At 36.9% G+C, this 13,606-nt stretch overlaps 1 protein-coding gene across 1 annotated transcript; it reads left to right on the forward strand.

Moving 5' to 3' along the window:
* The first annotated feature begins 2,475 nt into the window (after positions 1–2,475).
* Positions 2,476–9,142, forward strand: LOC125665533 (G-protein coupled receptor 12-like). The gene is made up of 2 exons (XM_048898217.2): positions 2,476–3,347; positions 8,541–9,142. Exons 1-2 carry the CDS (start codon positions 2,558–2,560, stop codon positions 8,759–8,761), a joined length of 1,011 nt encoding a protein of 336 aa, XP_048754174.2. The 5' UTR covers positions 2,476–2,557; the 3' UTR covers positions 8,762–9,142.
* The last annotated feature ends 4,464 nt before the right edge of the window (positions 9,143–13,606 follow it).

Consider the following 13,606-nt stretch of genomic DNA (forward strand, 5'->3'; position numbering starts at 1 on the left):
ATGACACATGCACGTCAGACAGCATTTGACCCAATGCGAGGTTGTATTGACGAACTAGATCGTTATAACGACCACAGAATTTGCGAAATGCTGACTTCAATCGAGACTGTGGATATTAGAATTTAGCTTAAGTATGCAGAACAGGAAAATTATTCTAGATTTTGTAGCCCTTGGGACTAGTGAAACCTTTAACTAATACTCAGATGACCGACAAGGCCTGGGGACCTCTTGTTTAATTAAAGTTAGCATCACTAAAATTTTCCAGATACACTAAATTTTACCCCAAGGTATAAGTCAGCTCTTGCTGTCTCTAGTAAATTTTGGTTGCTATAACTTTCCAGTGTAATAAATTATTTTTAAAAGATTGTGCGATTTCTAGTCACCAGTGATCGCAATACACTGAGAGTTCTTCAAGCAGTTTTGTAACCTTTATAGTGTCCCGAGGATCATCTGCGCAAGAAGACAATTCAAGACTTACAAAATCATATGAATTGTCGAATATTTCCAGGATGAAAGATGAAGATAACGAACAGTGATCAATCTCATAACTCCTATAAGCAATACAAAATAGAGAATTAAGCAAACACGTACTCCTGGACACACGAGAAGTGGGATCAGGTGCCTAGGAGGAGTAAGCATCCTAGGATATCATCAATTTATAGCTTTAAATGATTGGCACTTAAGTGATCACCTTGTCGTATCCCATTCTTTGGTAATAAATGTACTGTAATTGGCATTTTTATAGATATATTGTTTGAAATTATAGAATAAATTACCAATGCCTAATAACAGAAGCGCAAGACAAACCAAGTATCATACTTTGTCAAATGCCTTTTAGAAATCAATAAAATAAGCCCAATAACACAATGTTGAAATTAGAACATATACATATATCATGAATTTGGTCGATATGATATTTAAATCTAGGATGTTAAACACCCGCTGGGATATGAAGTGATAATGATAGTACTGACGACAGTCCATGTAATTATGTGCAAAAGACGTCACAGATATTAGGAATAAAACCGTATTAGACATTGATGAAGTGATCCAAGACTTTTAAATGAAAACACCAGTATTGTCAGCGACTTGGTCGATATTGATGTAAAGAGAACAATATTAGAGTTACGCACAAACAATTTAATGCGGGTTACATTAAAACACAGGGTACGCTTTGTGAATCCGCGTCTGTTGTAAAGTGCACGTTTGGGGGTATCTAAGATAGATTGTGACGTTTGGGGTATCTAAGATAGATTGTGACGTTTGGGTTATCTAAGATAGATTGTGACGTTTGGGGTATCTAAGATAGATTGTGACGTTTGGGGTATCTAAGATAGATTGTGACGTTTGGGTTATCTAAGATAGATTGTGACGTTTGGGGTATCTAAGATAGATTGTGACGTTTGGGGTATCTAAGATAGATTGTGACGTTTGGGTTATCTAAGATAGATTGTGACGTTTGGGGTATCTAAGATAGATTGTGACGTTTGGGGTATCTAAGATAGATTGTGACGTTTGGGGTGTCTAAGATAGATTGTGACGTTTGGGGTGTCTAAGATAGATTGTGACGTTTGGGATATCTAAGATAGATTGTGACCTTTGGGGTATCTAAGATAGATTTTGACATATATTATTGAGGTATGAGGAGGTCCTAAGTAGTTTTACAGATTTTTATTGTTAGTTATCTCTCCTAATTCGTCGATGTGGGTTAAGTAAAAACCCCTTCGAGGAGATGCTTATATATTAACCTATCTCAGAAAGGTAGTGTGAACGCAATGTGGGGTCAATAAAATCCGGATTAACATAACCTAGTGCGAATCGGCCGTTACTCTTCTATAATCACAGCATACATTTCTATCTATCTATCTATCTATCTATGCAAGGTGAAGATAACGAACAGTGATCAATAGGTAAAATATTAAATAAAGTATTATATGTTCTACAACGTGTTGTCATATTTTATTTAACATTTTACCGATATATATATATATATATATATATATATATATATATATATATATACATGTATATATAAATCAATCAGTCGCTTAATAGTGTATAAACAATGATAAAACCACAGGAAGAAAATGAGAGAATTAAATATTCTGTACACCTGTCTGTTTTTGTTGCGATATTTCAGCTGCGGCGTATAAACATGTTCAGGTTATTAGAATTGAATCATCTTTCTATCCTCCCTAAAAACTCCAACATTTACAATTGTGTGATATTTATAATTTCCTGTCAGCAAAGTGAATTTATTTCAGAATGTGACAAATGAATTTAATACCACACGCTGTTTACTATAATTGGTTTTTGTAAAAATATTCGGCAGCTCGCGAGGTTTTCTTTGGTCCCAATTGGTTGCGTTCCTCGTAATTTCTAAGGTGAGCTTATTTTAATCATTTTATAATATAAAATTGATAGAACTTGATAAAGGTTATCTCATAAATCAGGAAATGAGTTTAGAATAAATTTGCCTTGGCATTTCTGGAACCGAGTTAGGACATATGCGACATTCATACAGAAATAGGATTTAAAAATAACGTTACCGTACCAGATGTTAAAACTGCATACAATTATGGAGACAACCAGCGCCACTGTGTTCAAACTTTTTAATTTCACTACCTGTGCAGGTATTTTTCAGACTCTGAATGGACACTGTGTCTTCCTGCACGATGCAGCCATCAATTCGTTTTCGTGTTTTCTAGGGATGTATATAATTCTTACAAACAGTTGGGTTTTCTGGATTTTGTTCACGCGGCCAGAAGACGATGATACCTCTTTATCCATAATACTGAATCTGGCACTCGCTGACACTTTCACCGGGTGGATGGTGATTTATGACGCTGTCTATAACATACTACAGTTCACCCTGTACGTGGAATGCATTCTCAGAATCGGGATGTTTGTCTGCTGCAGCTTAGCATCTCGTTTCATTGTCATGCTGTTGACTTTTGAAAGACTGATCAAAATCAGCAATACATACACATACCGAAAGTATATCAACATCACGCGCGCCAAGGTCAGCCTCGTTATGGTCTGGATCTTGTCAACGTTAGTTGGCTTGTTACCATTTTTCGGATGGAGTTCTATGAATATTCTTCATTTATGTAGTTTTATTCGAACGATGTCCGACTCTTACCTGGCATTCATCCTCATCCTCCACGTCACTCCGTTCTTCTTCACGCTCTACGCTTACATCAGGATGGTTGCCGTGGTTCGTCGTCACGCGTCCGCCATTGAACAAGTTTGGAGAGGAGCTGGGAACAGAAGGAGCTGCACGACTCGAGCTGTCATTACCACTGTTATAGTGGTCGGTGTGTACTTCGTATGTTGGGCACCGATGGGTATGATTTTGTTTATTTATAAAGAATGTACAGGCTGGCAATGACGCAACGCAAGGGGTAATTAGTTACAAATTTTGAGAGACACGATGACAGATATTTCCTTGGTAGGAAGAGAAAAAACCTGACCCTCTGGAATAAAAAAAATTGCATTTGCATTGTTTTGTGCACATATTTGAAAAATAATTACAATTTACTATTGCTCCATATTCCATAGTTAAAGTTTTTGAAATATAGGTCAAACTCCAAGGTCAAAAGGTAAGAAAGATTTGTTACCAAGAGAAAGGTATAATTGCCAACAGGAATACGCATGTAAAATATGAAAGCTCTATCACTAACCATTCAAACGTTATGGTCACGGTCAAAGTTTTTCAAAATTAAGTCAAACTGCAAGGTGAAGGTCAAACATTTTGGTAACACAAGATTGCTACTCGTAGCCATGTCCCCCACCACCGCAAAAACAAGTTGAAGCACAAAAGTCCCATAACTCCTGTAAAATTTGTGGAATCAAAATGGCGGCGCAATATGATAAACTACATATGGTGACTAACAATCCTACAAAATTTGAATGAAACCGGTGAGCGGTTTCGGAGGAGTTGCGTCCACAAAGTGTTCCTATAGTGTAGCATGTACAAATTCAACAAAGTCCCATAACTCCTGTCAAAATTGTCGAATCAAAATTCCGGCATATGATCAACTACACATGGTGACTAAGAATCCTACTTAATATGAATAAAATCTGTTGAGCGGTTTCTGAGGGGTTGCGTCCACAAAGTGAAGTGGGATGGACGGACGGACAGACGCACGGACACCGGTATTTCTATGTCCCCTTCCGCGTTGCGGTGGGGGACAAAAATAAAGGTATTGTCACACGAAATCACTCGTGATAATGAAATCCCTATTAACAATCATTCATTGATGATGAAATACACCAACTTATTCCTATTACAATGTGAGTATTTTCCCAGTGTTCTTATACTGTCCTATAGACAGACCCTAAAATATTGACAGGTAAATGTTCTATTCCAAACACTTCATTTCTCGTTAGTTACATGACATCGTGACCCCTGGGCACACCAGAGCTAGGATTAGATGCCTAGGAGCAATATACATCCCCTGTTCAATTCAAATATTCTTTCCACAAACTAAAACAAGAGGCTCATGGGCCACATCGCTCACCTGAGTCACCTTGGTTTATATTTAAAGATTTTTCCTATATATTCGCATGTAAAACTTTGACCCCTACCTACTCCCGGGGGCCATGATTTTTTTTTTCAAAATTGAATCTGGACTATGTCAGGAAGTTTTTATTTGAATGTCCAATGATTTTCTCAGAAGAATATTTTTAATGATTTTTCCTATATACTTGTATGTAAAAATTGATCCCCTATTGTCGCCTCATTTTACCCCCGGGGACCATTATTTTAACAAACTTCAATTTGCACTATGTCAAGAACCTTTCATGTAAATTTCAACTTTCCTGGCCCAGTAGTTTTTGAGAAGATTTTCCCTATATATTTGTTTGTAAAACTTTGATCCCCTATTGTGGCCCCATCCTATCCTCGGGGGCCATGATTTTAACAAACTTCAATTTGCACTATATCAAGAAGCTTTCATGTAAATATCCACTTTCCTCGCCAAGGAGTTTTTGAGAAGATTTTCCCTATATATATTAGTATGTAAAATTTTAATTCCCTATTATGGTCCCATCCAACCCGCAGGGGGCATGATTTGTACAAACTTGAGTCTGCACTATATCAGGAAGCTTTCATGTAAATATCAGCTTTTCTGGCTCAGTGGTTCTTAAGAAGATTTTTCCTACATATTTGTATGTAAAACTTTGATCCCCTATTGTGGCCCCATCCACCCCCCGGGGGCCATGATTTGAAGAAACTTGAATCTGCACTGTATCAGGAACCTTTCATGTAAATATCAGCTTTTCTGGCTCAGTGGTTCTTGAGAAGATTTAAAAAGATGTTTCCTATATATTTGTATGTAAAACTTTGATCCCTATTGTAGACCCATCCAACCCCCGGGGGCCATGATTTGAACAAACTTGAATCTGCACTATATCAGGAACCGTTCGTGTAAATATCGGCTTTTATGGTTCAGTGGTTCTTGAGACGAAGATTTTAAAGATTTTTCCTATATATTTGTATGTAAAACTTTGATCCCCTATTGTGGCCCCATCCTACCCCAGGGGGCCATGATTTGAATAAAATTGCATCTGCACTATATCAGGAAGCCTTTGTGTACATATCAGCTTTTCTGGTTCAGTGGTTCTTGAGACGAAGACTTTTAAAGATTTTTCCTATATATTTGTATGTAAAACTTTGATCCCCTATTGTGGCCCCATCCAACCCCAGGGGGCCATGATTTGAATAAAATTGAATCTGCACTATATCAGGAAGCTTTTGTGTACATATCAGCTTTTCTGGTTCAGTGGTTCTTGAGACGAAGACTTTTAAAGATTTTTCCTATATATTTGTATGTAAAACTTTGATCCCCTATTGTGGCACCATCCGACCCCTGGGGGACATGATTTGAACAAACTTGAATCTGCACTATGACAGGAAGCTTTCATGTAAATTTCAGCTTTTCTGGCCCATTGGTCTTGAGAAGATTTTTAAATGACCCCACCCTATTTTTGCATTTTTGTGATTATCTCCCCTTTGAAAGGGACACGGTCCTTCATTTTAACAAACTTGAGCGCCCTTCACCCAAGAATGCTTTTGGCCAAGTTTGGTTGAAATTGGCCCAGTGGTTCTGGAGAAGAAGTCGAAAATGTAAAACCTTTACAGACAGACGGACAACAGGCGATCAGAAAAGCTCACTTAAGTTTTCAGCTCAGGTGAGCTAAAAAATGGCTTCAATCTGATTTCAAATGGCACACCTAATCCATTGCTTTCATTTCAGTTTCATGCTACCATCGCATTCTCTTCTTGATTATCATAACAGTAAACCATCTGTCGGTGATCATTGTCTACTGAAGAGACAAAAGACTGTAATTAGGTCTTCTTGTAAGGCATCTTCTCTCACCCATTTTAAGAAAATTGTTATAATGAAGTGTTAATTACCTTGATGGCTTTTCATGAAATCAATCCCCCTACTTGTTTAAAACAAAAGTTTTAGGAACGGTATCGGTGAATATGTAAAAATATATAACATTTAATACTATACCACCATTCACAACTTGTAAATGTGAAATACCCGAGAATCCGGGTTAGAATACGTCCTCAATACCCCTTGCTTGGTGATATTGTTTAACGTCCCGCTCGAGAATTTTTCATTCGTATGGAGACGTCACCATTGCCAGTGAATGGCTGCAAAATTTAGGCCTATGCTCAACACTTGCAGCTTTTGAGCAGGGAAGGATCTTTATCGTGTCAAACCTGCTGTGACACGGAGCGTCGGTTTCTGCGGTCTCATCCGAAGAATCGCGCCATTTAGTCCCACGGGACTCTTAACTTAGTGTTTCACCTACGTCCGAGAAATGAGACGACAAAACATATAACAATAGATAACCTGAGTGACCTAATAGATTTTGAATTAGCTGCAGAATTGTAGCTCTGCCTTAAAGGAAAAAAAATATTAGGAACCTACGAGACGGTAACACAATAATACAACGACATAATGCCTCAACCGTGCGCATTTATTTTGTGCGCCGTAGATCGAACGTTTTTATAAGAGGTAAATCTGTAGCTCTCTGGTCTGTACCAATATCTACTCAGACAGCTACAGTTCTGCAGCTAATTTTAGATATGAGTCAAAGAGAGTATGACTGCTACTTGGTAGCTATGTATACGATGGACAATGAAATAACGTGTATCCAAAACAAAACAACCGAAAAATCACGTGATTAAGAAGACAAGAGGACGAATCTGTTAGCATTAAAAACCCTGTGAAAAAGTTCCATTAATTGGTTTTCATGGAATTTGATGTAAGATCCAAAATGATTTTTCTTTCTACCCTTTGTCATAGCAATAATAAATTCATAAAGACTTTGTCATACAAACGCACGCAATTCCACGAGAGTGCAAACTACAATGGTGACATCAACTTATAAATCTTGATTAAGTTTTGACCCTAAATTGCCATAATTATCATTCATAGTACGACAGTGTTTGTCGTAGATTTACTTAGTTTTATTTATAAGTTGTTTCAGAAAGTAATACTGGGGACATGTACTCTTACGATCACCACCATTTCTCCTTTACATGCAGTATGTGTCCAATAATTAGTACTACATGTTTATAGGTATTTGACTTGTGATATTTCATAATTGAGTGTTTATTATTATCGCATGCTGTTGCAAAAGTAATTTGTTATGAAATCCAATTGCCATGGCAACTAATATTCAGCTTAGTCTAAATTGACGACTGTAGTTCTAGAATTTTCATGGAACGAAGTTTGCATTATGCATTTATTGAAAGATGAACAACCGGCCTGAGGGCCCTTACGAGATGAACAACAGGCCTGTGGGCCCTTACGATCACAACCTTGTATGCTGGCGATGCTATAAATAGATGTCGTTAGTTGTTTGTGTAGCATCAAATGTGCTGCTCTTTCCTTAAGTTTCTCAATTACAAAATTAGGGTCTAGACATTTTCCTGCCCCTGGAATCGAAGATTGGTGATCTTGATCTTGGCCAAATTGACCAGGGATCAGGGTAATATGCTGTTATACAAAGCATAAATTTCTAACAAAGTAGTGGGAAAGAAAATAGAATAATTCAATTAAGAGACTGGAGTCGATGAATATAAATCTGCATATAAAACGCACTTCACTGATGAACGACGTGGTTCATTGCCGTCTTGATTGTAATTGTGTGTGACCATATACCTTCACTTTAGACTTCAAGAATTAATGCTCCTTAGCATTTTGTTTTGCTGTAAAAGAATTAACGGACGATTGAAAGGTGTAGATAACAAACAGGGACCAATCTCATAACTCCTATAAGCAATACAAATTAGAAAGTTGAGCTAACACGGACCCCTGGATATACCAGAGGTGGGATCAGGTGTCTAGGAGGAGTAAGCATCCCCTGTCGACCGGTCACATATGAATTGAAGTATTCGGTTGGTGTCCTTGGTAACCAATCTCCTCAACAACGGAGGTTTAGTACAAGTATTACAGTAACATTGTATCCCTGGCGTAGAGTAACCATAGTGATTGACCTTTAATTTATTTGTCTAGGTTGTTTCTCAGTGGTGGTGATGACGAACAGGACCGACATGCAGGAATCGGGAGACTGGTCAGAACACGCTGTGTTTACATACCTTCTAGTGTTGGGTGTCACCAACAGCGCCCTCAATCCGCTGATTTACGCCTACAAGTTGGACATTGTCCGAAGGAGGTTTCGGGTGTCTTTGATCTACAGGTGTCTGAAACCTTGTCACGAACTTCCAAGACATTAGATGTACACTATTCACACTTGCTACATATTACTACCAGATGTTTTACAGTGACCGGCAAGAGTATTATAGTTGAACAACTCCCGTCCTTAAATGTGTACAGCGTTTCCACAACTGATTATAGTGGTATATATGAGAGGACTCTAGCCTCCTTTTTAATTCTATTACTGTACACTGTTTAATGTTCATGAAAATTCAGCAGAACAGGATTTTGTTAGGATGGATGCATGACTAGCATATTTTACATGTACAGTGTTTAAATATAATTTACAGATATTATCGTAAAGGGATCATAATGATTTTCTATATGATAAACGTTTAAATGTTAAAATGGAATAATTCAAATTAAGTTTGTGAGATGTGAAATACAATGTACATTTTGTATATTTTGAAATTCGATTCTGCTACGAGAGATCCATGATACAAGTAATACTTCCTACCGACATGACGATTAAATATTCCTGAACAGATTTAACAATGCAACAATACCAACGAGTATGTACATGTATAAATGTCTGCTTAATGAAAACGGATTACCAAGACCTCCCGTAAGTTTGTATAGAGACACAATTTCCCCAATACCGGTCCGGTCGCGGTAGTTCAGGAGTAGAGCGTTAGCTTCGAAATTGTAACTGGGAATTCGAGCCCCGCGCGTGCCATGGACGCGTAAAACCTAAGACGTTAGAATTGATAGTGATTGCTCCTTCGCCAAACGCTCGGCATCTACGGGTCTTTCGGATAAAGGCAGTGCAAGCTGTAACTGACGGTAAATAAATTGAAAAAAAAAGAACAAGTACGATAACATTTTTAGCCGAGTTGCAACGAAGTTGAACTCGGCTATTGGTTTTGTGATGCAGGCGGGCGGTTGGGCGTCAACAATTGGTTTCCGGATGGTAACTCGAAAAGTTTACATTCTAATCAAATGAAACTTTGATATATTGTTGGGTACCAGGTATGGAAGACCCCTATTAATATTGGAGAAAAATGGTCAAAGGTCAAGGCCACAGTGACCGAAAATAGAATGAACATTTCAGAAAATTTGGTTTCCGGATGATAACTTAGAAACTTTAAATTCGAATCAAATTATACTTCAAGATATTGTTATGTACCGGGTAAGGAAGACCCCTATTGATTTTGGAGAAAATAGGTCAAAGGTCAAGGCCACAGTGACCGAAAATAGATTTAAAATTCCAAAAAATTTTGGTTTCAGGAGGATAACTCGAAAAATGTTAATTTTAATCAAATGAAACTTGGATATAATACAGCGAGGATGATAGTAACGAAAGTTTTACGTTACTATCATCATTCATTTCCGTTACTATCATCCTCGCTGTTTTTTGAACGACGAATTTTCTGTTCATATGAGCCGTCTAAAAGATGAAATGACACCTGATCGTAATTGTTGCTAGTGTATGATATTTGTTGCCTACATATCATTCGCAAATAAACAATACAAATAGATATAAGTAAAACGTGGTCTTTCTGGAATTTCCTTCCGCCATCTTGGGATGATAATAACGATCGTTACTATCATCAGTTTAATACCAGTGAGTAGAGAGATAAAACACCATATGCATGTGATAATGGAGTATTGCTACATAGATATGGGAAGTTGACGAAGGAGAAACTGAAATCATCCAGTTTGTAATACAGTGAGTTGTCAGTTTGCCGTTAATGTCTACTTTCAATAAAATATCTAAGTATGAAGCAGAAGTGGACGACTCTGTAGTGTCTTTTATTTCCAGCTCACGGGGTTATATCGAATCGACATATGATGCTTACTCCTCCTAGGCACCTGATCCCACCTCTGGTGTGTCCAGGGGTCCGTGTTTGCCCAACTATCTATTTTGTATTGCATGTAGGATTTATGAGATTGATCACTGTTCGTTATCTTCAATGAAAATTATAATTGTTAATATTAAATGTCGAATTGAAGGCAAGATGCTTTTTCTTCTCACGTAGAAATTTTTGAATGAATTATGCTTCTTAGGAATATAAAAACAGACTGTTGGAAAACCTGATCACCAAAGACGACGAATATTATAATTATTGTCAATGAGGAACTCTACCATATTTTTTAAATTTCAATTCACCTTCATCCCCACTGGTATTAAACTGATGTACGTAACTGCAGTTACGTAGATCCCAAGATGGCGGAAGAAGAAACGAGTAAATTAGAATAGCAATGTTTTTGTCCTTTAAAAAGCAAAGTGAAATACAAGGAGAAGGCTTATATAGCCATTGCCTGCTGTCTAATCCATAATAAAATACTAAATTAAAGTGAAATACACTTCACGAAAGAGGATGTCTATTTATATCAATAGTTCACAATTGTACCCAAAGTCTTCATGATACTGTACCGAATTTGCTGCAATCTGTATTTGAAATACGTAGATTGATGTACGTAACTTTCACAATATGATGTACGCAACTTTCCGATTTGCACATAAAAGATGTACGTAACTCAAAAGATCTCCATTAAACTTTTATTCATTTGTTCATTCAAAAACACCGATAGAATGCCTTCATCAATAAAAATCACATTTTAAATAATGCTACCAACATGCCATCAAATCAAACTTTCAATCTAAGCTCTTTAAAGAGCAATCTATCAAAAAATGGCACAATCACGGATAAACTTCATTCAAAGTACGCCACATATATTCTTCAACGGTAACCGAACTCGTTAATGTATGAGCAAGTACAGCATCGACCATATTTTTGTAACAAAAGGATAAGGGACCGGTCATTTAACTTGGTTGGTTGGTTGGGGTGTGTGTGTGTGTTTTGCGACATAATTTTTTCAGCACTCAGCGGGTGACAATTTTTTTTTTTATTAATTTACGCTTCGCGACAATTTTTTCCAGTTTAATTTTGCATTACTTTTATCTGGGACTACTATTAGTGCAAAACCTTGCTTCAGATTGTCACGTGGTCAAGCTGGCCTTCCCCATTAATCGAACAAAAACTAAGGATCAAAGTTATAAAGAAATTTATTTAACAAGAAATAAGGGGGAAAATATAAATAACTTAGTGAAACTCCCACACTCACTCTTTCACCCAGATTCACTCAAAAATATCTTCCTTACTATTTACAAAAAAAATAATTAATAATAATAATCAAATTCGAAACCACTAAACTTTTACATGTATTCTTTTCACATTTAATCCCGGGTTATTCCAAAAAAAATTCTAATGAAATATGAATTAGATATTGTTGCCAAACTGTCCGAATGTTTCCACTATTCCTATACAGTGCTGCGAGTGCTCCAGATTTGGTCTGCTACTAATCATCAAATGACTAAAGTGTTCTTTGGAAACTTATCTGTCTCCCTCTGAATTAGTAGTGGTATTCCCCACACTTCCGGACTGTATTCAGGAACCTCAGTGGTAGATATACCCATGCACAGACGCTTTGTCCTTGCGAAACCCCTGTTGTATCAGGCGATCTTCACGATCACTGGTAGTCCATGATTATACCCCTGACGCTACAACAATGAATGTTTATTAAGTCAAGTGTTCTATAAAATGTTTGGCAATGCATATATCCAATGCAAAACTTATTGACTGTTAACAATGTAAAATGTAAATAACAAATCATTTCCAATTTGGCGCCCCATACTCACAACTTCCGGTCATTCACTTCCGCCCCGAAATTTTAACTAAGACATTTAAATGGACAAATTATTTCCAAATAAAGCGACAATTGGCAACAGAAAATAAAAACCACATAGGATTAATACAAAAGCCATTCAAACACTCGATAGCCGTCACACTTGAGCACACATACAGGTAAAATAGGGCGAGTGTACTGGCCACCGTCCATAATAAATAGAAACAAATCGTCTATGCGTATGCCTGGAAAATTTATTCTTAAGTCAATGGTTGGCATCATGTGACTTCCTCAACTTCATACGATATACTGTAATAAAACAAAACAATAATTGTAAACAGTGAATTGATACTGACAACACATATGTTCATGTATAATAATAATTCAAACTATCCAAAAACTGAGTTCAATACAGAAAATTGCTGTTTATAACACAGACTGCACCAAACGAATAGTACTCTGATATAAATTACAATAAATATAAAGAGCATAAGTATTGCACAACAAAACAGAGTTATTGCCCCTGAAGTTACAAAAAGTTTGAGTGCAACTAGTTTTCACCTTATGAGCAAAAATAATCTACACATGGTCTTACTATATGTCATATATATCTTAATACTATCATTGAATTATATTGCACAATACTGTAATTCTGTAAACATAGTTTGCATAAATATTCGGGACATGAACTACATACACATGTGTTTACTCGGAGAATTGTGGAGGGCAATGTGACACAATTACAACTAGTGCACAATAATGAAAAAATATATACAGTCACTTCGTAACGAACGGAATAAGTAATAAAATGTACCTATGTCATGATACATGCACGGATATTGAACATACACCCAAGCAAATGCATATATGCAACGAATTCTGTCCATAATGTTCGTTTTTTAATCCATTTCAAGAATGAGGCACAATTTGTCTATTGGACGAATTAAAGTGTTTGTTTGGGTTTTAACTTTCACTTGACGATTAAAACCTGCACCATCCGGAATAGTTTCTGTAACGACTCCCATAGGCCAGGAATTTCTAGGAGCACTGGAATCCACTATCAGAACAATGTCACCAACTTTCATGTTTCTCTTCACATCACACCATTTCTGTCGCTCTTGAAGTAAAGGTAGATATTCCCGCATCCAACGATTCCAGAAGAGGTTTGCCATATACTGAATTTGTTTCCAGCACCTTCTACAGTAGTATTTAGTCTTCACAAAGATGCCTTGTGG

This window comes from Ostrea edulis, chromosome 1, assembly GCF_947568905.1.
Source record: "Ostrea edulis chromosome 1, xbOstEdul1.1, whole genome shotgun sequence".
Lineage (NCBI taxonomy): Eukaryota > Metazoa > Mollusca > Bivalvia > Ostreida > Ostreidae > Ostrea > Ostrea edulis.

Coding starts and splice junctions, on each gene's coding strand:
- LOC125665533 (XM_048898217.2), top strand. CDS start 2,558: ATGTTAAAACTGCATACAATTATGGAGACAACCAGCGCCACTGTGTTC. Junction 3,348..8,540: donor CGTATGTTGGGCACCGATGG/GTATGATTTTGT, acceptor TTATTTGTCTAG/GTTGTTTCTCAGTGGTGGTG.